General features: G+C 42.8%; 1 protein-coding gene across 2 annotated transcripts in view; it reads left to right on the forward strand.

The window, feature by feature from the left end:
* Window positions 1–27,344, forward strand: part of LOC149855851 (netrin-4-like) — a 91,497-nt gene that overhangs the window by 36,976 nt on the left and 27,177 nt on the right. For both annotated transcript variants that reach the window (XM_090022290.1, XM_090022289.1), the window contains exon 3: window positions 1,796–2,059. In XM_090022290.1, coding sequence (XP_089878416.1) covers window positions 1,796–2,059 — 264 coding nt within the window. The remainder of the gene's footprint in view (window positions 1–1,795; window positions 2,060–27,344) is intronic.

Genomic DNA, 27,344 nt, shown 5'->3' on the forward strand with positions numbered 1-27,344 from the left:
AGGTGTTTTTTTTTTTAACTTGCTTTGAAATCCTTTTGATTGAATGTCTTTGTGGAGTGCCCTGGATTATTTTTGCATATGGTATAATTGAGAAAGGGAGCTGGGAAGTGAAGAGGCCAGTCCTTACCCACATGGCTCTATCAGTCTAAAAGGGTTGATCTTTGGATCGATCAGACTCTTCTGACTGGCTTTGGCTCCATCAATAAGGGAATGTAGGCTCCTGGAGAGACTAGAATTGGTCATTGCTCCATTGGCCAGGGGAGCTGAGCACCTGTACTACATAGAATAGGTCATTTGCTTATGGTTGTATTGATATGGGGAATGTAGACATCTGGGCAGAAGGGACTAGGCTGTTTTCTCATGGGTCCCTCGGTCAGGGGAATGTAGGCACCTGGGTTGCCCTGGCTGGGCAATCTGCCCACAGCTCCACTGAACATGGGAATGTGGACACTTCTGGCCTGAACAGATGGGCCCACTTGCAACTGTGTGAATATCTGCCTGGATTAAGGAAAGGGAATAAAACAGGGAAATAGAAAAGGCTGTGGCAAGGCACAAAGTGTGCCGCCCGCTATGCAGCACTGCACTGTCAGGTGGAGGTCTGCTACTAAAGCTGGCAGCTGACGCTGTTATTTTAAGGGGTTTATCTCCCATGTGCCATCGACATGCAGCAGAGTTATCTGTCAGGCACCAACCACAGGCCCCTGCAAACAAAGAGGGGCAGAAGAAATGTTCTACACGCAGCAAGTATTTAAACTCGCCTGTCCATTAAAATTTTTACAAATCCAGAGACGGAGAGGGGGGAAAGGGAATCCCTATGGAAACAAAGCTTTCACTCCACTAATAGAGTTAGTCAGACAGAGACTGTCACTGCTCATAAAGCAGGGCCAAAGAACCCCGAGGGCAAGTACCTCTGCTATGATGGCAAAACTCAGCCAGAGGAGAAAATAGCTCTCAAATCAGAGTTAGCACATCCATAAAGGGAATCTAAGCCTGGGAACTAATGTGACCAGCTCTCTCATTTGCTGGCACAAAGTACAATGCGCCTCTCTATGACCACATCCCCCCCTCACCAGAAAAACAAACAAAGAGAAAATGAACAGTGGTTTACAAGGAAAAATAAAATATATTACTTCAGCCTTTGTTAAACACTGCACTGATACCAGAAAATAAATTATTATCCCATTGAGATACCGTAATCTGTCACAGGGACAGCCTCTGACCAACCCAGAAACTCCAAACAAATAACCCTGCCTCTTATGTCCAGTAAATATAAAGTGTGTCTTAACCATTTGGCCACTACAAGGAATCTCCACTCTCTCCATTTCTAATGAATAATTTGGCCCAGTTTTAAAAAAGATATGCTAATTCTAATCCCTAATAGCCCTCCAACAAGCTATCATTTGGAGCATTTAGTTTAGGTTACTGACTTAGTGCTCCTGAGTTTTATTTTAATCTCAGACCCATTGGAGCAGGCTGCTTCAGCACTCTGTGCCTCGGTTTACCTCATTCCAATATCTGTCTCGGTGGGGGGTAAGAAGCTTGCATTAATGTGCTTAGAATACTTTGCTCTCCTCAGATATTGAGGACTCAGTAGGGCAATGAACAATATGAATGTTGCATTTACTAATTTGATTTGTCTCACAGTGCCTTGTGCCTTACACTTGTCAGATGGTTTTTGAGGAGATTCCCAGATAGTGATGCTTTCCTGAGCATCGCCTGTTTGCTTGAGCTCTGCATGTCCATGCTACATCCAAGCTGCTTCTCCTCATGGAAGTGTTTTCTGTTTGCTCCCCAGGTGATTTATCGTGCTTTAACTCCAGCCAACAAGATTGAAGATCCATATAGTCCTGAGGCCCAGGACCTCCTGAAACTAACCAACCTGCGCCTCCTTTTATTAAAAAGGCAAGATTGTCCCTGCCCTGGTGTGGGGTTGCTGGAGAAACCTCAGAGATTTGCCCACTATGCTGTTTATGACCTGATTGTCCGAGGAAGCTGCTTTTGCAATGGGCATGCAGAAGACTGTGAGCTTGTCTACGGGAAGGGGAACATGGAAAATGTGGTGAGTTTCTGAAAACCAGTAGTTAGATTTGTACCTGAGGGCCCTTCTTAAGTCTAACAGAGACTTCCTCATAAGACCCTACATACCCAAAATAGTTTTACAAAGGGTAGCACTGTTAATCTGTCAGTGGACATGTCTACACATGCACTTTAATGTGCAGTAGCCTATTTTACTGTGCATTAAAGTGTCACATCAAAAACCATACGATCACACTAATGCACAGTAAAATAGGCTACTGCAAGCGTCACTTGAAAACTATGCACATTCATTACTGCACAGTAAGGCAGCCTAATGCGCATTTCTTTAGTACCTAATATTGGAGGTACTAAATTTAATGTGCATTAGAAAAAGTACCTTAATGCACATGTAAATGTGCCCAGTGAAACTTAAACCTGTGCAGCTTATTAGTGTGGAAAAGGTTTATATAACCGTAACAGCTGTTCTATAAATATTCAGTGTCAGAGTTTGGTCCAAACCCAAATTCTAGTATCTGAATAGGACTCCAACTCCAAATATAGCATGACTGATGCCCATCTATATCTCAACACAGCACTGAACTAAAACCTGGGATCTAAACATTTGCCATGAACCCTCCAGAACGTCAATCCAGATCTCTGAATCTGTTGTTATTACTTATCTTAAATCATGTAAGGAAATCTCTGTTCAAACATTTCAAAGGATCTGATCTGCCACAAGCTGGAACATGGAAAAGTATAGGTCAAAACACCACCATTTGCCCTCCACTGTTTTAAAAACCATAAAGTAGCTGAGCTCCTCATCCCCAGTGGAGGCTCCTGATTTGGCTAGGCATGAGCAACTGCGTCATGGTTAGGATTTCAGCCTTTTATTCTGAATTTCCTGGGTTTTGTTCATTTAATTAAATGCTAAGCATTATTGGTGGGAAAAAGGGATTGTGTGGGTGGCTTATACACAGAGTCCTACAGCCAAATTCAGAACCGTGCAGAATTCCAATGGAAATTCAGCTTGGTTATGTACTACAGAGCGTGACCCAGAGAGACCAGAGTAAGGATAAAGAGATATCATGGGTTCTGTAGTTCTTTCTCTTCTGTGCTTTTGGTTTTTTAAACAGTTTTAGGTTGACTCATTACTTCTAATCTTTCTTCTAAAATTTAATGGGCTTATGTACAAATAGTTGGTTACTCATTTAGGCTCTTAATAGAGAAGGCTCTCTATAAAAAAGGAACCAACAAGCTAAAAGAGGGGCTGATACGAAGATAACATTGTTGGCAGTACACATCCCTGTGTACACACATTTTATGGGCGAATTTTAGAAGCTGTTGATTCAAAATGTAGCCCTATAAAAGAGATTTGTTTGTAATGAACATCTATTACTGTTGAACAGCTGAGAAGAAGACTTATATCTCAACCTAAAACAAAGCAACAGACTGAGCACCTATTTACAGAGTTTCTGCTTTTTTTTGTTACCTATTTTGCTCTGTACATGTGAAACAGGCTTCAGGCCACAGAGCTAATTTTCTATCCTCTTCCAGGCTTTATACTTAGCTATGGTTAGGCTAAAAACAACTGTGCCGTGATAAGTACACTCTTGAATGCTATAAAGCTTTAATTCCCTTCCAAGTTTCCTAGTGCCTTTTATCTGGACATGATCCCAATTCACCGTAAGTTTTGGTTTATAGGAAACTAAATTAGTTTACATTACTGATATTCATGCCAGGTATAGCCAGCAGGGTGAACCGTCCATTTTACCAAACGTAGCAATTCAATTACCTCTTACTATGTTGGTGGCACATGAATTGATTGAGCAGTAAAAAGATTAATAGCTGCTTTAACCACATGCTTAAACTGAAATATACAAATTGCTTTCATAACATGGGACTTTAAAGCTCATTGATGGTGTTTGTACAGTGTTCAAATGCTGCTCTTTAGATTTAACCAGCAATGAGTGACGTTCACCAAATATAGCAAGTTCTTCAGGGCGTCTAAAAGGATGCATCCCAGACACAATCCAAAACATTTAATATGGAAAATTGATTCTAGTCAATAACTCTTTGGGGCCCCATAAAATTGTCTTTCTCTGTAATTAGATCTGAAAGCTGTATGAGGCCTAAACACTTTAGTAATAGGGTACTCAGATATTGCAGACTCAAGAAATGCTTCCTTAGCTAGTTTCCTGTTCCTTTAGATGATGATACATTTAGATTATGATACATTTGACATTTTTTCTTCTGGAATTGATCTTTCTTGCCTTAAGATATTTCTTGTTTTATGTTTGCAAAAGATACAAATTATTCAGTTAATAAAGATCACATGACTGTCACAATATTTTTAAATTTTTCTGAATAAGTTCCAGCCATAGTTTAACTCTAAGATTCCTTTACTGTATTCTGCCATTGGCTGATAGCATGGTCCACCCACTATAAATATGGACCTACTTAAGATATAACAATGGAGGAGAAGAGCTGTTTAAAGAATACATTTTCCCCCTTGCAAGCTATGAAGTATAATTGTGGCAAAACAGAATAGGGAAATAACATGTTAAATGAATGCAGCTGGTAGAAAAATAAACAGTCTGCCCATCAAAAGGGAAAACACGGTATTGTGCATGTCACTGGCACAATAATTGTAAACTATGACCGGATTTCTCTTCTTTACTTTTTCCATTAGTTGCAAAGAAACAGGAATTTTGTGCCATTAAATGACTTCACGGGGCAGAGGTGAAATAGTTCTGTGAAATAAAATTCATGCCCCAGGAGACAACCGGAAGTACGCAGCCCAATATTTATACAGAAACAGGTATCAGGGAGTGTTAGGGAACAAGGACTCATTTTCAGTAAGAATTGAGAAAGACCTTCAAAGGCAGTGAACAGCTGACCTCATAATTAGGGAATCACAGAAATGAAGGGCTGTAAATGATTTCAAAAGACTGTCCAGTCCAACCCCATGCACTGAGGCAGGATCAGCTACACCTAAAGCGTCCCCAACAGATATTTGTCTAACCATTTCTCAAAGTTTCCAATGAAGCAGTGCTCGTGACAAGCCTCGGCAGTTGATTCCAGGGTTTCAGAATCCTAACAGTTAGAAAGCTTTTCCTAATATCCAACTTGAATCATTCTTATTGCAAATTATGCTGAATTCTTCTTGTCCTTTCTCTAGTGGCTATGGAGGACAACTGATTACGATCTTCCCTGTAACAGTGTCACACACACACAAACACGCATGCACAAACACACCATCTATATATAAAGACAGTTATCAGGTCACCCCTTAGTCTTCTCTTTTGTAGACTAACCCAACGCAACTCCATCAACCTTTCCTCACAGGTCATGTTTTCTGAATCACTTATCATTCCAGGCATAGTGCATGTAATCAATACACTATGAGCAGTATGTAATCAATTAAGAAATAAGAGGTTATAAAATGGTTCAAATGACATCATCTGTTACAAGAACAGAGCTTAAGAGATTTGGTCACCACATTCCTACAAAAGAATCTTCTTGTACTAAATGCTAGAGGGGTAGCGTGAACGTGTTACAAGGTTCAGATCTTAACAAATAAAAGTTTTCCAAATTGGAAACACGTATGTAAAAATCCATCTCACTAGAGAGAACTCTTCAGTGCTGTAGATATTGTTTTATGGTACAGGTTTGCTTTTCAAATTGTAAATATACCTGCTGATTCTTAATTGTCCTTTTCCATAAGTGTTAGTTAGTATTTGTATTGCAAATCATATTACAGACATTACATTAGTATTACAAGGATTTGGGTCATTGCAGGCGCAATTATGCATGGATATTTTTGCATGTTTAGTTGCATGCACGCAATTATGAAAACTCTCCCCATTGTTACAAGATCTTGATACACACACACACACCTGCATCTATGTAAAGAAGATGGGTTCATCATCAAAATGTATACATTACAGACAATACTAACAGTGTTTTGCAGGATCATGGCATCAGAGATAACCACAGCTTTCTGGATCTGCTACAATATACAGTGAAATCAGTGCTATGTATTTCCCTGGTTTTAGTAAATACTTTCCGATTCTCTGGTATACTCCATCCAAGTACATCTGAAACATCTAATTAATGAAACACACCTTTGAGATCTGTAAGGTTATTATATGTGTTGTGCAGCACAATAATCAGCACAACAAATTATAATTAACAAATTCAAATTTAGAGATTTAAGATCAGGTACCAATATCCACATTTATAGCTACTTGTTTAGCTGTCTACAGATGGATTTTGGTGTACAAGCTTAGGTATTCCAGTTTGAAATGTTAGCTCATGTATTGAGTCCATATAACCGGTTATGGTGTCCTGATCCTCCCTGCTATGGTTTAAGCATTATAACATGACTGCACTTCCACTATGCTGAAAATTCATTTCTGCAAAAGCCAGTTCCTTTGGTTCTTTTCTAATTTTTTTATTGATCTTTACTTAGATTAAACTCTCATTGGTTTAAGTGGAGTGCATTTAGGTAAAGAGCTCAGGATTTATTCCCATGTGTTGGCATTGATGAACTTAGGTAAGTATATTATTTTGTGTTTTAGAATCGGGAAGCTTAGGGTCATGAAGAAGGGGAAGGCCTCCCTTGCTGGGTTGTAAGGTCCAATTCTGTTTCATGTTAGATGTGTTACATCTCAGTGCAAATCTTTTATAGTCTCACAAATCCTCTTTCTTGGCATCGACTCAGCTGTTACTCCATTTTCATTTACACCAAAGAATAGAGTATGTGTGTGAAGAGGGACATTAACAATGAGCCTACTATGTTCACAAATAATCTACTTCACTCTCTTGGCCACATCCAATAGTTAAGTGTACACATGTGTAGAGCAGATACCAAGATATGGAACTTTTCATGTAGACAATGTGGGTGTTATCAAGGCGTGATGACCAAAACAGTCTCGTATTTACTTTCAGGCAGTTAAACAAAATGCGGCAAGAATTCAGACAGTAAAGGGGGGAAAAAGAAAGAAAGAAAAAGAAAAGCTTAGAAATACATTAGAGGATTTTCAGTTTCTTTGGAATTCAGAGTGCTCACAAAGTGATATTCGTTCCTGTATCTAACAAAAACACACCCATGTAGAAAACAAGCAGAATTACTGGTATTTATAATGGGACTGGCCCAAAAAGTGAGATCATTCAGCACTTGAGACATGCAAGAGAAGGAATTTGTGCTAATTTGCAATGCTGCTCTTCTCATTCTTCTAGTTAGTCTGTTCCACATGTAACATTTTTTAAAGGTGTCAGATTGATATGATATGGGGATTGAAAAATAGAGAATGTCAGAGCAAGCCTCTTCACACCATTTCACCAGCATGTTTCAATCCTATTCTGGAGGGATTACCTCTAAAGTTTATCGGATAGTCATGAGTCATGCAGTTATTGGCATCTTTGCTAATAATAGAAAAAGGTGGTGCAGATTGTTGTGTGTGAAGGGATGTTACAGAGCCATAAAATCACAAAGGGTATCACTGAAAGGACCTCAAAAATCATTTAATCCACCCACCCACCCTGAGGCAGGATCAAGTATTCTCAAACCACTCCTAACAGATATTTATCTAACCTGTTCTTGTGAGTCTCCAATGAAGGAGAATTCACAGCTTCCCCTGGTACTTGCTTCTGCAGTTCACTTCCCTTATAGGCAGAACTTTTTCCCTTTAATAGATTACCTAAATCTTTGCTAGAAATTAAAGCAGTTTCTTCTTGTTCTACTCCCAGATTGCGTTCATATGAGTGCAGGTATGCAGTATGTGGCACCTCAGACCTGTCTGCGGCACTACACACTGCACATGCAGATGTTCACTATGCTGCTACCTTGCAGCGCGGGAGGGAGGAGGGGTGACCCTAGGAGATCCATGCCAAAAAAAAAGCAGGACAGTGCACACAGTGGCAGCACACATCACCCAAAACTGGGGACTGGCTGGCCAGAGCCATGCTCCAACTGCTGGCCAGGCTCCCAGCTGCAGGAGCACTGTGGCTGCAGCTCCCTGAGGCCCCAGGACCCCAGGTAAGGCTTCTGGGGCCAGCACAGTTGCTGGCTGCAGCCTTCCTTACCCCACCCAGGTAACCTGCCACTTGCCGGAGGGCATGTGACACAGGCATTCCCCAGGGACGAGTAGCAGCAGCACAAGGTGTGCCACTACTACCTGTCTCCAGGGAAAGAAGCATCCGTACTCGTGTGGACACGGCCCCAGTAGCCATGGAAAACAAGTAATCAAATCCTCCTTACTATAACTGTTACACATTACCTTTGCTTTACAATCTTTTAGGTCAACTTTTCTAAACCTCCTATAATTCATGTTTTATCTTCTCTTTGCCTGCATCTTTCTTGAAGTGCACTGCCAAAAACTAGACACATTACTCCACCTGGGGCCTCATCAGCACCAAGGAGAGCAGAATAATTACCTCCTATATTTTATATACAACCCTCCTATATTTTAAATACATCCCAGAATGAGATTTGTCTTTTTTGCCACAGTGTCACATTGTTGACTCATATTTGATTTGTGAGCTACTACAAGCTCCATACCATTTTCTGAACTATTTCATCTTGTTAATTATACTTAATTCCTCTAATTTATCATTTTGAATTTTGACCCTGCCCTTGAAAGTGCTTGCAACTACATCCCATTTGGTGTCATCTGAAATATTATAAGTATACTCTCTGTTCATTCATCTTGATCATAAGTGAAAATACCAGAAAGAATTGGGCCCAGAATAGGAACTATAAGTGCCTTCATAGTTTGACAGCAAGTCTTATGTAGCAATTTTTTTCAATTAGTTGTGCACCCACCTTATGGCAATTCCATCTAGGCTCTATTATCTAATTTGCTTATAAGAAAGTCAAGTGGGAGACTATATCAGAAGTTTTTATCATCTCATCCTGACAATGGATATTGCAGCTATTCTACTGAATGGTGGGGCATTACCTCTTGCGGCTGTAGAGACCAATGTTAGAATTACAGGTCCTGCCACAGTGGTCACAGGTGTACATGGCATTGGGTCAGGGCTACTAAGCCCATGACTGCCCCCTTCTGTGTTGTGCCCGTTCAAGGAGCAAAGATGGAGTATCCTCTCCATTGAATGTTGGCTGCAATAGCCTGGGCAGTTGATGTGGAGACACTTGAGTTGCCCATATATCAACGTCCCCCTCTTGACCTAGCTGGTTGATCAGAAAGGAAAGGCAGAAAAGCCAGTACATTTGGAGCCAGCTTGGCTGCAGGAGCTGCCAGTATGAAAAAGATCTTCAATCTGTCCACCTTTTGGGACTCCACTCCTAGACTGGTTGCCAATCAAGGCTGGAGAGCCCAGTCTACCATGGCATTCACCTTTTGGTGGCATTTCCTCCACCAGGAGTAAGGACTAGTACCCCACCTCTAGGTTGCTCCTCCACCCAAAGCCATTGGCACCTGAGAGGTTGCTAGGATATTTCCTGCCACTCAGCATCGACAGCTGCAGGTAGTACCATTTATTGTCATAGAGGTAGCAGACCTCACCTGGTGTGACCTGACCCTGCTTGTCCTCCAGAGGCTTATAAATTGATGATTTATTAATTTGCACATGTATCGTTTCAAGAATTACAGCCAACTAATCAATTATTCCTTCTTCCACTCTAAAGAAATGTGCTACTTGCTCTTCTTTAATTCCTGACCTCCATGTTTCTTGAAAACAATCACTAATGGTTCAGAGGTTCTTTTGACTAGTTCTTTAAGTACTCCAGGGTGAATTTCATCAAGCCTCCTCACTTGAATGCATATGTAAATATTCTTTAACCTTTTCTTTCCCTATTCTGGCCAACACTCCTGTTCTCTTTTTAAAAGAAGCCCGTTCCCTCTGTTGAAACCTGATCTTTTGAAGCCCATAATGATGCTGTTCTTTAGAATAGGAAAGTTTATAAGTGTATGATTGCTTTCATCTAAATTACTTTCCATCTTGTGTGATTTTTAACCATCATCAGAAGAGTAAATTCCTCAAAAAAGCTGTCCCCATTCCAAATTGTCCAACACATATCAAGAACTTGATGGACTCTCTATGTCCTGCTGCCAAATTAGTTTTTCAGCAGCTACCTGGGCAATTGAAGCTCACCACAATCACCAGGTCCTGTCTTTTGGATGCTTCTGTTAATTGTTCAAGAAGCCTTAGCCACCTCCTTTTAATTAGGTGGTCTCCAATAGACTGCTCTTTGGAACCCTTTCAGAGAATTATAGAAAATGAGGGTTGGAAGGGACCTCAGGAGGTCATCTAGTTTAACCCTCTGCTCAAAGTAGGCCCATCCCCAACTAGATCATCCCAGTCAAAGCTTTGTCTACCCAGGTCTTAAAAACCTTTAAGGATGGAGATTCCACAACTTCTCTGGGTAATGTATTCCAGTGCTTTTCTACCCTCCTAGTGAGAAAGACTTTCCTAATATCTAACCTAAACTTCCCTTGCTGCAACTTGATGTAAGGATAAAAAAGAGATAAGGGATAAGAGATAAGAAATCCTTGGGCAAACATGTTTCAAACGTGAGGGTTTCTTGCTGGTAGCAATGACTAGGATCTTGCTGTGAGGCCCTGTCTAGAAACAGCACTCAAATTTAGGTTGCAATTTGATAATATATGCTGGGTAAGCCCAGTCTTTTTTCCTCCAATACTTCTGGAACATGCAGCACTGCTTATAGAATATAGAGAACACCGTCTCTGAGAGAGAGAGAGAAAGTGAGTGAGTGAGAGTGTGTGTGTGTGTGCGTGCATGTGTGTGTATGTGTGCATGTGTGTGTGTGTGTGTACAAGATTTATAAAGCCCAGATCAAATCCATTGGCTGTTGCCAAGTTGGGGTGGGGAGAGTTATTTGTTTACTTGTTGGCTTTGGTCCCCTCATTCCTACTAAAGTCATACAAATTGCTTTGGAAATTTTCTCTTTTATTATCTTATTTATGGAGAAAATATGTAATCTTCTTTCTGGCCCTGATCTCACACAACTGAAGCAAATGCAAAAAAATGCTGTCAACTCAAACAGGAGCAGGCTCTGGCCATAAAAGCAGTTTCTTGTCTGGGGCATAGGAGAGTTGAGACATGGGTTACATAAGGTAAACCTTGTTTTCCTACAGCAGTCTTCTTGGTGACTTGGCTGTTGTTCCCTTTGCAAATATTATCTCCTGTCAAAATACCTTGTGCTGTTCCTCTGATAATCCCCCAACTAAGTTTCCACACTATCTGATCCAAGCTGTGCCAGTCTGTGTGACCTAGAAGGCTCAGAGCTGCCAGGAGCTGCTCTCTGTTGTAGTTGGCAATTCAAAGAGCAGGTTTTTGTTAGGAGAAAAAAAACTAGCTTGTCTGTATCAGCTAGGTGCCTAACATCAGAAAACTTAAAGCGATGTACAACAGTGGCTTGTCAATCCATGCTGAATAAAACTAGGACCAGATTTCCTTACTGTTTTTCCAAAGTAAGACTGGTATAAAGAATTCAGGATCTGGCCCTAGTGAGTTGGAAAGACAAGAAGGGATCACAGACACTGCAGAGCAATAAGGAGGTTGTTTCTGAGAATGTGGCCTCTGCAAGCCCTTGTTACACAGAAGTTTTTTTTTTTCCCCAGAATACTTTGCTGGGAAACTGGATAAGGAAGGATGGCAAAGTTTCAGTTACTGCCTGAGAAAGCAGCTCTTATCAGCTGCCACAGCTGACTACTCGGTTAGGCTCTCTTGGATTAGCTCAGGATAGATGGTGGGGAAGCAGAGGATTCCTTTTAAACACAGTCAGTTCCAACTACAGGTGAGAATGGCTTCTGTGATGCAGACCCAAGTGAGCCGAACTCAGTGGGAGAATAATGACTGAATAATAACCAAAATAGTGACCACATGATAGTGGAATAAGGGCCTCAGGACACAGACCGAGTTTTGCCATTGTCCCTTGTTGAGAAATATTCACATGTTAAGGTGACCTCTCTCTCGTTGCCAGGAGCTGAAGAGGGATACAAATGAAAACTCAGCCTTTATTATACGTACAGATTCAAGCACATCTCAGCTTTCAGGCTTGAATCCATCCCCAGTGCCACAGCAAGGGGGGGGCAAGTGGGGCGGGCACCCCGGCTGCCAAAGTGAAGAGGCACCAACAGGTGCCGCCCAGCGAGGGTGGGGTGTAGGACAGAGCCGTGCGCGGCTTGTTTGGGGGTGGGGTGCAGGAATGGGAGAAGGGCAGCTCCCACTGCTGTGTGCACTCCTGGGCCTGTGCCCCCCCAGATCTGTGTGCGGGGCGAGGGCAGGCTGATGCTGTGGGCTTTGCTCAGGCACCAGACTTTATTGCTATGGCACTGTCCATCGCTGTCCGGAACATGCACGGAAAAACTATGTGGATTTACTGTGGACTATTCCAATACTACATCCAGCAGCACTGGAAGGGCTTGTTTTCTGTAGACATAGGATAAGCAGATCACAAAGGTTTCAGAGGCTCACTTCAGTTCAGATAAGGATTCAAACCTTTGGGTGCTTCTCCAAAGATTTTCTGTAATCTCGGAAATTCCTTGTTCTCCAAAACTGAACTCAGAATCTCAAAAGAACCAGTGCATAGAATATGCACTACTTTCCATTCCTAGACAACACCATGAGAAGTATATCCTTCATGGTTTTTTCACACATAAGTCCCAGCTAGAATTTTACAGATATTTTAAAATCATAGCAAATGAGGGTTGGAAGGGACTTCAAGAGGTCATCTGGTCCAACCCCCTGCTCAAAACAGGCCCATCCCCAACGAGACCATCCCGGCCAAAATTCTGTCTACCCAGGTCTTAAAAACCTCCACGGATGGAGATGCCACAGCCTCTCTGGGTAAATTGTTGCAGTGCTTTTCTACCTCCCTAATGAGAGAGTTTTTTTCCTAATATCTAACCTAAACTTCCCTTGCAATCAACAGTAATGAATTAAGTAGTTGGCCAGACTTTTTAGACTCAACATTTGGGTTTGCATTCTGACTGAAGATTCAAGCTAATTCTTTATCCAAACTGGTTCTCATATACTCCAAAATGTTGGGACACAGCCAGTGCACTATTGAGGTCTGAAATGAAATAAAGTGTTAATGCTTTTCTTCTGATAAAAGAAAGCTAACTTGCTGTATTTGCTCTGATATCCTTCACTGTGCCTTTCTATGTGTGTATATGATCTTGTTATAATCAGAATGATTCAATCAGGACTCATGGGCCCTGACTACTACCATGCAGTGGATGTTCTCCAGTAGCTTTAGTATAAATCAGGAGCATCTGATTGCTATATATGATGTCAGTATGAAGTTCTGATTGGCTGTTGTGTGCAGCCTAGCAACAAACATGATCAGGCACTTGGTGACCATGTAATCATAAAAGGGAGCATAAATTCCAAACTTAGCAATGCACATAAATTGTACACTCAAGTAAATTGTACTATACATCATTGCTGTTTTATAAATCTCTTTTACTGAAGATTAAGGTCCGAACAGGAAAACATGCCCATTTAGAAATGGTGTTTAAGTACAGGCTTCACTGCCTTCTTAATATATATATATATACACACACACACACACATGACCACATATGAACATAAACACATCAACCATGGCGCGGTTGCCTTCTCTCTCAAAATATTGATTGCAGGAAGCAAAATGTATTTTCCATTATTTTGATTTGAAATTGTTTTGTGGGATGGGATAACAAACATACTTCCTATCTCAGACTATTAACTTTTAAACACAGCCTTTTATTAAAAGTAATGGTTATGAATGAAGGGTAAGCCATTTAAAAATAGTTTAATTTTATTCCTTAATTCCTTCATTAATGGTGTTCTTTTGTTACTTTAATCACTTAATTGCTGCTTTCTGCTACTTTCATCTTTTGTGAAAGAACCACACTAATCCTGGCAGTACAGACCATTGATTGGAAACACTTGTAAATGCACTTAGGGGTGGTGAAATGGTTTAATGTGCCTTGTACTTCCTTCAGGGGATTGTTTTTCATTTTAAAGATTAGGGAAGGAACAAAGAAAATAATCAACTCAGTTGAAAACTATCAAAGTCCATTTGATATCATGATCTCTCCAGTCTTAAGTACAGCAAATTTCAGAAGCTAACTTTTGGCTTCCAGCCAGTAAAAGCTGCCCTGCTTCCCTAAATTAGACTTGATTCAACCATTGATATACAATGAAATACAGGCTGTCCTTGACTTACACTGTTTTGAGTTACAACATTTTGCACTCACAACGTTTCTAAATTGACACCCTGTTTCAACTTTCTGATGTCACTTTTGACTTTACAATGCTTGATCTGATGCCAAGCCACGCCAGTGAACAAGTTCACTGTGTCACTCATGTCCCTGGAGAACATCTGTCCAAACTTCCTTGGACACTTTCTTCAAGAAAGCAGATGAGACTCCAGAAAAAACAGCTAAGACTCCTGAGAAGACTCCAGCCATGAACCTTTCAAAAAGCCCAACCAAGAGCCCTTCAAAACATCCAGCAAAATCTCCTCAAAGAAGTCCTTCCAAATCAGTATGATTGCTATTTACAATATAAATACATTAATGTAGCTATATTACTCATCTATAATTGACTGAGTACAAAATTCTGGGTTATTTTTGGTGAAAAAGGGGTATCGGGCCTTGGTTCAGGAGCCAATCTCCCATTTATAACATTGTTTCCTATGGGAAAATTGGTTCCAAGTTACAACATTTTGACTTAAGACATGGTTTTCAGGAACCAGTTGTGTCATAAGTAGGAGGACTGCCTGTATCAGTGTCCAGGTGTCTTAGCCCTGGTAGAGCTCCCCCTAATTGAACACTCTCCAACTGCTATGTTGGGTCTCGTACACTAGCCACCTGCGTTCTTAACCTTCTCTGTGAATGAATAAATTGTTGTACCATTTCTTACTTTATCTCCACTACATATTTCCTAGGTAGAGGCTAGGAACCAGGAAGGCCAGCTACCCTGGGCTTTGGAAACAGTGGTAACTCTACAGATTAAGCCCGCAACTTCACTTCTGTGCACTCTGGGTTTGCATTTGAGTCCTCCAAAGGGGTAGATGTATGTTCCCCATCTGAATTTTTCAAAGGAATCCAAAGCAAGCAACTCTTACATAGTCCAGAAAGTAAACAGACCCAAACAAAAAATAAAATCCCAGTTGCATTTTCCTGCACTAGTCTCTTCACAATTCTGGGACGATGCTGTGGGTTTAGCTTGGGGTCCTCTAAGGAGTCTAGAACCCTTTTCCTGCAGCGCATGAGTCTTGCCAAATCAAGGAGTCTCTCTCTCTCTCGTGCTCCAGTACAGCTGCTTCCTTTGACTTTGGCTGACCTTGCAGTTACATAGGACTTTGCTATGAGACCATGTCATTTTATTCTTCCCTGCCCAAGGCTTCCTGTGTGCCCCTGTAAGCCCCCTAGGCCATCCAGTCTTTGTGATTTTGAAAAGCTACCATCAGTACTTTGGTTCTCTGTTCTCAGTTTGCAAATGTTCTGCTCTCCAAAATCTATTCCTCAGAGAAGCTAAAGACAAATACTTTTCCCCTGGGTTCCTGCTACACCCATGTCCTAAGGTGCTTCCTCCTGAATGTAGGACCCAGTCATTCTGTCACTTTGGTGTCACCAAAAAATGCAAGTAAAAAAACTGCAGAAAAGGCAGCTAGCCCCACATTCAAAATGTAACCTGGGGTCGGACACACACACAAAGAGAGTTAGTCACTAATACCAGTCAGAACTACATAATGAGACTCCCAAATTTTCACCTGCAACAACTTTTCTTGACAGGTGAATATCTACATTAAGGAGATAGGTATTTAGGCCAGCTGGTGAGTTCTCTGTTCCCTGCTAAAGGAGTCTCAAACTGCAATTAAATATAGCAATATCACCTAGAACAGTGGTTTTCAGCCTGCGGTCTGTGGACTCCTGGGGGTCCACAGACTATGTTGAAGGGGTCTGCAAAAGTACATGAATACCCACATTTAGAATTCAAAGGGGTCTGAATCTCCATTTGCTATTTCCAAAGGGGTCTCACCTCCATTCAAAATTTTTAGGGGTCTGCAAATGCAAGAAGGTTGAAAACCCCTTACCTAGAATATATGTTAACTTTTACCTTTCCCATTAGTTAATATCAACACAGATCAACTAAAGAAATTATAGCTGCAAAAACTGGACTAACTATTGCAAATCCCAACTCGTTCTCTTATAGTCAGTGAAATTAGCTAAATATATATTAGTGTAAGTGACAGGAGAATCTGGCCCATCATTGAATAAATGATAGTCAAGCTTCTTTATTACAGAGATTATCCCATACACTTTAGTGCTAACCCACTGTGTCTGATCTGTAAAAGCAAAGAGATCTGTGGGCAAGTCTACATGTGTGCTTTAATGAATATTAGCTTATTTTAATGTGGATTAAAATGTCACAAAAACCATGCTCTTTAGCTAATGCACATTAAAATAGTCTAATGCATGTTTTTTAGTGCCTAGATACTAGATTTAATGTGCATTACCTAAAATGTATTAATGAATGTGTAGATGTGCCCAGTAGGGGTGTGCAAAATGGGCCTATTTGATTTGGATTCGGCCCAAATCATGGAGAGTGATTTGGTTCATTGATTTGGAACACTGTCCCTGATTCAATTCAGCCAAATCCAAATCCGAAGATTCGATGCTGATTCAAAGAATCAGCAATTCAGACATAGACACAGCTTTACATGTTTTTTCTACATACCTCGAGGTACCAGCATGGCTTGTGAATGCTGCAGTGCTGGGGCACATGGAGTGTCGGGGGCACCCTCCACGTGGTTAGTGGTAAATCCAGAAGTGAACCAGAAGTATTTCTGGTCTACTTCCAGGTCTGCTGCCGAGCACACTGGGGAGTCCCTCGTGCTCCTGTGGGAACACTCCATGCACCCCAGCACTGCAGCGTTCATAGATTTCATATACAGTAGGGGCTGGAAGGGACCTCATAAGATCATCAGCCTCCACCACCATAGGCAGGTATTTTAGATAAGACCAGTGGCTGTTCTGGGAACAGTTTGCATCTGTTTACAATCAGTTAATAAGAACAAATCTTTTTCCTCCTCATTTCCTTTTCTCATTACTCCCCGACTACTCTGTGGTCTCTGTGAAGTACAGGGCACATCTACACATGCCCCTGAATGCACACTTGGTATACGGCACAGTCATTTAGTATTTGCCTTAGCAGTTCTGGCAGTGCACAGTTATTTTTAGATGGTCAGTTGCCATAGCGATGAGCTAAGGTGACCTAGCTCATTGGTACAGCAATGTATCATCCGTATCACAGTTTGTGTCCACTGGTGCTATGTCATCATAGTGTCTCATGTAGATGTGCCCAAACAGTGTGTTCAGGTTGATGCCTGTGCCTGGAAAGAAGAATCTCACCACCTGTAAGGCAAACCCTGAATACTAAAACAGGGTGGCCAACCTGTACCACACCTGCCACCAGTGGCATGGGCGGTCTCTGCTGATACACTGGACCTCCCTTCTCTTCCTCCCTTGAAATAATAGGCTATCCACTATTCATTCCTGGAGCAATTATCAGCACCTGGTGAGCAGCTCCATGCCAGCAAGCTGTGAACTATAATGCCCTGTTTTCTTCAAGCTGTATGTCAACTCAGCAGCTCTTATTTATAAGCTACTTGTTATGTTCTGACAATATGCTTGGTGCTACAGAAGGCAAAAGAGTCCAGCCTGTCTTAAAAAACACAGAAAATGTACTGAGAGAGAAAGCAATAAGAAAACAACAGGAACAAGCAGCAGTCCTGCAAAATTCAGTATTGTGGGGTTGGAGTATTGGGGTTGGAGTGTTGTTGTAACCAGGATAGTTCAGGAAATGTACAGGAAGCAAGGATTTGTTGTGACACCTTGTATTGCACCAGCTGTATAATCAGGAGAGCTGTTGGACACATTTTCAGGCACCAAGTGCTCTTCTTCGGGCCTAAACTAGTTATTGGCATCTACCCCTGTGTTGGTCCCTCAATTCTGATTTACAGTAAAGGCAACCAGCTGTTAGAGGTTTTTGTAATGGGGGCTAAGACCAAGAACTTATTTCACTAGACTAACATATAACTCTAATAGCAACTTCAATGGCTTTCAATCATTCCCAAACTAATAAGGATTAAGACAACTAGCCTATATGTGGAAGGCACCCCAATTCATTACTAATCCCCTGCACCATCCTGGGACTCTGCAAGGTCAAAAACATTGAAATAGTCTTTTTATTTAACCACACAAAATGATTGAAGAAAGTCATAACATGTTCCTCTTAGGGCCAAATGTTGAAGTTCTTATCACAAATCACAGATATATGATATTTCTGCAAGTTGTCTTCTGGAACTACAGAACATACCTGATTATATGTACCCCAACGCTGCATTTGATGTCATCGAACAGGAGACAGCAAAGGGGTAGATGAGTCACTGTGTCCCACGAGAGCTGCTACAACAATCCATGAAGAGTCCCCTTCCAAGAAGCATGTCAGCAACTTGTTGCACATGTCATTTTAGACTGCTGCATCCAAAACAGCTCTGGCGACACTACAAAGCAAATACACAGCCTGAAGACAAACATTTTCTGCAAATCAGCAACAGTTGCTTAGTTCTGGAAGGCTTCCAGACTTAATCTTCCTTCAGTAGGAAAAAAACCCCCAAAACATGCTGACAGTAGCCAAGGAGAAGTAGTGGCAGCAGCAACAACAACAACAACAACAACAATTACTGAAAGGACACGGGATAAAGGCGCCCAACTGGACACAGGGCAAACAAAAGGAGTGAGGTATTCTGTGAAGTCAAATGGAAAGATGACGCATGTTCTGCTTTTTAAGCATTCCAGCCATTCAGAGAGTTCTTTCTTTTAAAGACTGCTTTGAATGCTTTATTAATCATTTGATCTGTTAACATCAGATATGTATGGCTGGGGCTCAGGAATCAAAGAATCACAGGAATCAGAGGTGGGTAGGATGTTCGGGTTTATATAGAATCGTAGAAAAGTAGGCATGGACAGGACCTCGTGAGGTCATCTAATCCAACCTCCTGCTCAAGGTAAGATCGTTCTTGACTTAAACCATCCCGCTCAAGATATGGTCAACCATTTCTCCTGAGAGCCTGTTCCAATGCTTGACCATCCTCGTAGTGAGATTTTTCCAAATCTCTAACCCACATTTCTTCTGCTGCAATGTGAGGATCCATTATAAAATTATTTTACATTTCAGTCGCTTATAACTATGCCAGACTTTAACAGTTTACAGTGAAATATTTTGAGCCAGTGCCGCACTTGATAAACCAGATTCTATCCCTGCTCCTGCCACAGCCTCCCTGAATTGAGCTACCCATATGCAGCCATTCTGGGTCCCTCATTTGAATCACCTGGCGGCAGACTGACAGATGCACTAAGCATTCGCTCCTGTATCTGAAGTCAGGGTGAGCTATGTGCTGGACAAAGAAAGTGCTGAACAGTACTAAATCCTCTGAACAATTGGGCCTCTGATATCTTAAACTGGGCACCAACAATTAACATACACTATTGGCATTAATGCCTACGTTCTCCATTTGTAAAACAGGAAAATTATGCTGGCACACATCCAGGAGGGGCCAGCAGGGGACTGCATGCTTAGGGGCAACCAACACTGGTTCATCAGTGGCAGGTCCTGTCAGACCAACCTGGTGGCCTTTTACGATCAGATCACCAGCTCATTAGACGCAGGGGTAGCAGTGGATATAATCTTCCTGGACTTCCGGAAGGCTTTTGACACTGTCTCTCACCCCGTTCTCATTAAGAAACTGGGGGGCTGTGGTGTAGACACTCACACAGTCAGATGGGTTGCCAACTGGCTGGAGGGCCGCACCCAGAGGGTGGTGGTGGATGGGTCCTTCTCAACCTGGAAGGACATGGGCAGTGGGGTCCCCCAGGGCTCGGTCCTCGGGCCCGCACTATTCAACATATTCATCAGTGATTTGGACAAGGGGGTAAAAAGCACCCTGTTCAAATTTGCTGATGACACTAAGATGTGGGGGGATGGGGGCACACTGGAAGGGTACAACAGGCTACAATCAGACCTAGACAGGTTACAAGGGTGGGCGGATGAGAGTAGGATGGGGTTTAACACTGATAAGTGCAAGGTGCTGCACCTGGGGAGGAAGAACCAGCACCATACCTACAGGTTGGGGAACTCCCCTCTTGTTAGCATGGAGGCGGAAAAGGATCTTGGGGTCGTCATTGACTCCAAGATGAACATGGGCCGGCACTGTGGGGATGCAGTCAGGAAGGCCAACCGTACCTTGTCATGCATCCACAGATATATCTCGAGCAGGTCCAAAGAGGTGATCCTCCCCCTCTATGCAGCACTGGTCAGGCTGTAGCTGGAGTACTGCATCCAGTTCTGGGCACCGCACTTCAGGAGGGATGTGGACAACATGGAGAGGGTCCAGAGGAGGCCACTCGCATGATCAGGGGGCAGCAGGGCAGGCCCTACGAGCAGAGGCTACGGGACCTGAACCTGTTCAGCCTCCAAAAGAGAAGGCTGAGGGGGGATCTTGTGGCCTGTTATAAACTAGTCAGGAGGATCAGCAAGCACTGGGGAAGTCCCTGTTCCCCCGAGCACCGCCAGGAGTGACCAGGAATAACGGTCACAAGCTGGCAGAGGGCAGGTTTAGGTTAGATATCAGGAGGCGCTACTTCACGGTCAGGGCGGCTAGGGTCTGGAACCAACTTCCAAGGGAAGTGGTGCTGGCTCCTACCCTGGGGGTCTTTAAGACAAGGCTAGATGTACACCTTGCTGGGATTGTTTGACCCCAGTACTCTTTCCTGCCATGGCAGCGGGTCGGACTTGATGATCTGCTCAGGTCCCTTCCGACCCTAGAAACTATGAAACTGTAAGAATAATAGTTATAATACCTTACTTCATAGAGACATTGTGAAGATAAAATGATTTAAATTTATGAAGCCCTCAGCTATCACAGTAATGGGCATCCTAGGAAAGCCCATAAGGAAATAAGAAATGTTGTAGCCAGCAAATGGTATGAAGGGTATATGGCAGGGATGGGCAATTAGTTTGGGCAGAGGGCCACTTACTAAGTTTTGGCGAGCCATTGAGGGCCACATGACAGGCAGCCCAGGGCAGATAAATATCAATTTTCTAAATTTTTAGGGGCCCTGTGGGCCAGATAGAATGGCCTGGTGGGCCACATCTGGCTCCCAGGCCGCATTTTGCCCTCCCTTGGTATATGGTAAGTAGTGCATAAGGCCACACACTCGACAATGGGAATAAAAAGAAATATTAGAGAACAAGACTGGATGAGACCTCCTTTGTCCTCAACATCATAAGCTGAAGGAGTTTCAAAAGTATTACTCCCAGTGGATGTTTGTTCCCAGCAACTGACTCCAATTATAGTTAAAAATCTTCTACTTTTCAGCATAAATAAATTCATTACTAGTTTATGTCCATTTGTTCTTGTTCTAATGTTATCCTGTAGCTTAAATAGTCATTTTCCCTTCTTGATTTTTATTTCCTTGATATATTTTTAGAGCTATCATACCATCTTTTGGCCGTTGTTTGGCAAAGCTAAATAAACCAAGCTCTTTTCATCTCCTCTCATAAGGTAGATTCACCGCTTTCTTGCTCACCCTCATAGCCCTTCCTTGTATCTGTTCTAATATAAATTTCTGTCTCTTGAACAAGGATGAGAGATCTACTGAGAATTCTATATGCAGTCTCATGCGAGTCTTTTCCAATGACATTAATATTTCCTTATCACTCCATCAAGTACCTTAGCTGCTAGGATGGCCTTTACCTTTTTCACTGCCGGTTGTTCATAGTTTTCCTGTGAGTAATTATTGGTAATACACCCGGTCTTTCTCTTCCTCTGTCCTTTTCTTCTAATGTGCTCTTCTGTAGTCCTATAATAACAATGTAGACTTTAGAGTTTTATTGAAAGTCCTTGCTACCAGGCCTGCAAGCTCACATGCTAATGTAGTTTAGATGAAAGCTCTACATATTAGTCTTCTTAGTCCTGCCAGTCTCAGTCTAAAAAATCCAGTGACTCCATCTGTCAAGAGAGTCCTCTTCTCTGAGATGCCTCCCAATGGTCAAATATCCCTAAGCCTTCCTCGTATCATCGACCCTTGAACCATCTATTCATCTTTGTCATCTTGTTTTGCCTTCATCATCCCCTCTTGGGAGCCAGAAAAGCTCTAGAGAAGATCACTTGTGCCTCCACCTTTTCCTAGCTTAGTGATCAAGAATAGATTCTTGATCTATTCCCAGGGAAATCTATAGTGTCATCTGTCTCAGCATGAATGATCAATGGATTCTTCCTCATGCCTGTTGGGATCCTTTGCAGCGTTATGTCCATATACTGGCTCCTGACAGACCACATACCTTCCCATTGTTTGGGCCTACTCTGGTGAGATGTCTGCTGAGTCCTCTTAAAATGGAGTTGCCAGTCACAGAAACCATGGGACCGGGGTGGCATGGTTGACAGCCCTGAGGTCACAAGTTTTTGTTCATGACGCAGGCCTGTTAGAGTCCAACAAAACTGCAAAATCTGCTACATACCTTGTCAAAAGGACATGAAAAGGAAGAAAGGGTCACACAGACCTGCTTCTTCCTGGCACTGCTGTGAATGACCAGTTCTTTCTTCTGTCTGGAGATCATCCTCTCTCATAATCTCCTAAATATCAGCCTTGTTCCTTCCTTTTGTTGGGATAGTTATTCCTTTTGTCTATGCTACCCATCTTCTGAATCTGTCTGTTTCTCCTCCTCATTCTCCAGTGAGCAAACCTGTTCCTCAACTCAATTTCTTCTCTACTAGACAGTTTTTTCCTCTGTTTTTTCTTTGTGGATAGCAGCTTCTATGAATCACCCTTTTTGTCTACTGGTTTACCATCCAGGTTCTCCTCTTCGGCAGGATCTGCAAATATTGAGTAATCTCTGTAGCCTCCTTTCTTCCAAAATGTCTTTAAAATCCTTGTCTGAAGTCCACAATCATTTCCAGATGCATCTCTAGTGCTGAGATCTTCACATGACACTTCTTGCATATACAGGCAGCTCTTGACTTACAACGCTTTGAGTTACAACGTCTTGCACTTACAGCATTTCTAAATTGACACCCCATTTTGACTTTCTGACTTCAGTTTCAACTTTACAACACTTGATCTGATGTGACGCCATGATGGTGAACAATTTGCCATGTCACCCATCTCCCTAGAGACCATCTGTCCAAACTTCCTTGGACACTTTCTTCAAGAAAGCAGATGAGACTCCAGAAAAACCTGCAGCCAAGACTCTTGAGAAGACTCCAGTCAAGGGCCCTTCAAAAAGTCCAACCAAGAGCCTTTCAAAACATCCAGCAAAGTCACCTCAAAGACTTCCAAATCAATATGATTGCTCTTTACAATAGAAATACATTAATGTAGCTATACTACTCATCTACAATTGATTGAGTACAAAATTTTGGGTTATTTTTGGTGAAAACAGGATATTGGGCCTTGGTTCAGGAACCAATCCCCCATTTATAACATTGTTTCCTATGGAAAAATCAGTTCTGAGTTACAACGTTTCAACTTAAGATGCCATTTTCAGGAACCAATTGTGTCATAAGTCCAAGAACTGCCTGTATAACATCCCACAGGTTCCCAGTCACGAATAAGGTATATCCTGAAACTTCAACCTTGAGCCATCTTCAGTGCTTCCTCCATGCTTAGCATCTCCTGCACTGCTGTTCCAACAACGTCTTCTCTTCATGGTCTCTATCCTTAAAGAAAAGATGGAAAATGCCCTTGCTCTCCAGATACCCTGTAAAAAATTTTATGCAAATTGTTTTCTGTTCACTGGCTCTGCTGGTCACTGGCTGCTCTCCTTTATAAGCCTTTTGGCTAGGTCGCTCCTGCCCCTGTGTTTAGGCTTAGCGGTTATAATGGCTCATTAGCCATGAACAATGACCGGAACCCTCTGTCATGCCCACCTCTATCCAACTTACAACACAACCACCAAGCAGTCTAAAAACAACAAATGGCAGTAAAATTACAGAACCCAAACACTAGCAATTGCAACCAAGCCTAATATCAAGAAACAGGTAACCAAATAAATGAACTTACCTCCCCCTTTCCTGAACAAGGACTTGCTTCCTCCACACCAAAGACAAATCCCATGCAGAATCCTCTCCTTACTCTTCTCTATTGGAATAACAGAGGATGCTTCTACATGTGCAATTAATGTGCCTGATTTTGTGCACAGAAAATTCCCAGTCCAGGGCTGCTCCTGCTGTGCCCTACCTCCTGCAGCCGCCGGGGGAGCTCCAGGCTCCCCTTAGGTGCAGGGCTTAGCCCCGAGCTCTGGTGGGTGGGAAGAGCTGACCCAGCTCAGTGGGTAGCTGTGTCCCAGATGGGGGCAGATTGGGTTGGCCCCAAATGGGGGAGCAGGGGATGTGGAGATGTCTCGCTGAGCAGGTAGCTGCCTCCCTGCCCCATGGAGATTGAGACCCAATCTGCACAGGGTAGGGAAGCAGCATCCCACCGAGCCAGAGTGGCTCTCACCACCCCCTGTGGCCCCCTGCTGCCTAGGCTGACTGGGAGCAAATTGCTCCCCGTCAGTGTCTACATGTGCAATACAGCACATTTGTTAATGCAGTGTTATTCTAGTACCTGTATCTACAAGTACTAGAAAATGGCACACTAGACTAATGTACTGTGCAGTAATTGTGTGTGCACATGTAGACAGTGATGCTTTACTGAACATTAGTAATGTGCAGTGAAGTGTCCCGTGTAGATGTACTTAGTGAGTATCATCCATCCTGTGTATTGAATGAGGCAGGAAAAACATAGTATGTGAGTATTTAACTGAAGTCCATAATATAATGGACCGCGGCTTTTTAGACTGGACATTAGGAAGAACTTCTTCACAGTTAGAGTGGCCAATATCTGGAATGGGCTCCCAAGGGAGGTGGTGCTCTCCTTTACACCAGGGGTCTTCAAGAGGAGGTTAAATAGGCTTCTGGCTGGGGTCATCTGAACCCAGCACACTTTCCTGCCTATGCAGGGGGTCGGACTCAATGATCTATTGAGGTCCCTTCCGACCCTAGCATCTATGAATCTATAATACATACCCACTATGAAGCCAAAGTTAATGTTGCCTGGACCAGATTAATTCTAGCAGTTTCTAACTTCTGTGCCCTAGACCTAGACAAATTAATAGTCTTTTAAGGTCATTTTCTACACATCATAAACATGGTGTCTTCAAAAATCTTACACCTGTTCAAAAAGGACATGGACCCAATATACATGGTTTGCATCTAGATCCAGTAGTATTTTCCCAAACTCCGGGAAGGACTAGTTTTAGGATTTGGGTTCAGAAAAGCTGGAAAAACTGGGGAAGGCCAGTGTGCGGTTTTGGGAACAGTTTGGATATGTTTACAATCAATTAATAAGAACAAACCTTTTTCCTCCTCCTTTTTTCTTCTCAATACTTCCCCACTACTGTGTGGTCTCTATGAAGTACAGATTGCACTTAGGTTGATGCCTGTGCCTGGAGACGAGAATCTCACCACCTGTAAGGCAAACCCTGAATACTAAAACAGGGCTGGCCAACCTGTACCACATCTGCCACCAGTGACACGGGCAGTCTCTGAATAGCATGTGTCAGACTGGGGAGGGAACAGGAAGCCTGGTGACAGATATGGCAGGGAGCAGAGAGCATAACAGCAGATTGGGCTGGAGAAGAGCTTAATTTGTGTCACTTCAGCCAAAAAGGCTGGCCCCCTCTGTACTAAAAGGACCTCATCCCCTGCAAAGTATTTAATTAACTCTTTCTGTATTTGTAGCTCTTTAATTTGTAATTAGGTAGTAAGGTTTGGAATATACATGGCTGCTGGTCCAGTGAGGCACCACATAATATGCTATGTAATGCAGCCCTCTGAGGTTTCCTGGTGCTGACTTTTGAGAGAGAAATGCATACCCTGAAGTCTGTGTTCATTCTTCCGTGAGGAGGCAGCCAACCGCTCTGTGCAGCAGCAATCTGCCAGCTGGCCAGAGAGGAGCAGTGGCATCAGTTGCAAGCTGGCCTCTTTGCTAGCTACGTGAAATATCTAGTGTGAGAGGATTAGCAACCTGAGCAGAGGGGAGCAAATTGGTGCAGAGAGTTGGGGTTGGGGTGGAGGAAAATGTTAAGGTACCTATTATTTATAACGTTCTTCTTCTGATCCCAGGTTGCCCATAATGAGGTGGGAGGAACTGGAAGTTCAAATACAAAGTCTGACTTGCAGAAAGGTCCATGGAGAAATATTACTTACATTACGGGGGAGAGTAAGGCTCAGCTTAGAGTCACACTCCAGTCAAAATGAAAATTGTAACTCCCCCCTGCGTCACATGCACTGGGTCTGAGTTGAGCAACTGCAGAGCTTGGCCTACTCAACGATGCATGTGAAGGGAGGGCAATCTTCAGTTCTTGTTTTCTTTGCACTGCCTGCTCGGCTGCTAAGAATCTGTCTTGTGATGTGCACGCTCCTGACCTGCAACCACTACTCTGATAGTCACCTGTGAGCTTTCCTTCCCCAAGGCTTGATATCAGGCAACTTCCTGCTAGAGATACATTCTTCCCAAGTAATTCTCTTCCTTTGCAAGACCTGTAGGCAAAGATTCTGGAAGTCCTTATGTAAAATATCCCCCTACGTCTGCTGGCATGAGAGGTTTAGCACATGCTCAGACACTACAGAAACTCATGCACTAAACAGCAACTTGTAATGCAGGGGTGTCAAACAGACGAGCCAGCCATATCATCCGCCCCCGTATTCGAACTGTGGCTCTTGGAATGACCCACAGGCAGCATACAGGATGTGCTGAATGACCCCCTGCAATGCTTGCTGAGTGGTGGAGCAGCTGCCATGTGCAGCACAGCCCTTCTGCACACAGCTCCAGGACTGTGTTGCACACAGTAGCCACTCCAGGGCCATGCAGCACAGCCCTGCAGCAGCCACAGCGCACCAGAATGTGGGGGTGGTCTGTGGGTTCAGTCCAGCCCATGGGCCAGCAGTCGTCTGGCCCATGGGGCCGGGTGACTTTGATACCTCTGCTGTAATGGAAACCTGTGGATCATCATCCTCATCCCCCTCAATATCCTGAAGTATGAAATACTTGGATTTCAAGGTTGCTACGTGTTTCTGGAAATACCCTACCATATTATTTAAAATCCATTCTTTCTGGAATTGTTTGTAACAGCAAAAGGTGAGCACAAAAATATTCTCAGGAAGGGACATAAACTTCTCTAAAGAGTCAGGTGAATAGTCACAGGAAAAACTTTGCAGTAACTCTACCCTCTTGCACCAG

The sequence above is a fragment of the Crocodylus siamensis genome, chromosome 11 (genome assembly GCF_052110815.1).
Source record: "Crocodylus siamensis isolate JL-2025a chromosome 11, ASM5211081v1, whole genome shotgun sequence".
Taxonomy (NCBI): Eukaryota; Metazoa; Chordata; order Crocodylia; family Crocodylidae; genus Crocodylus; species Crocodylus siamensis.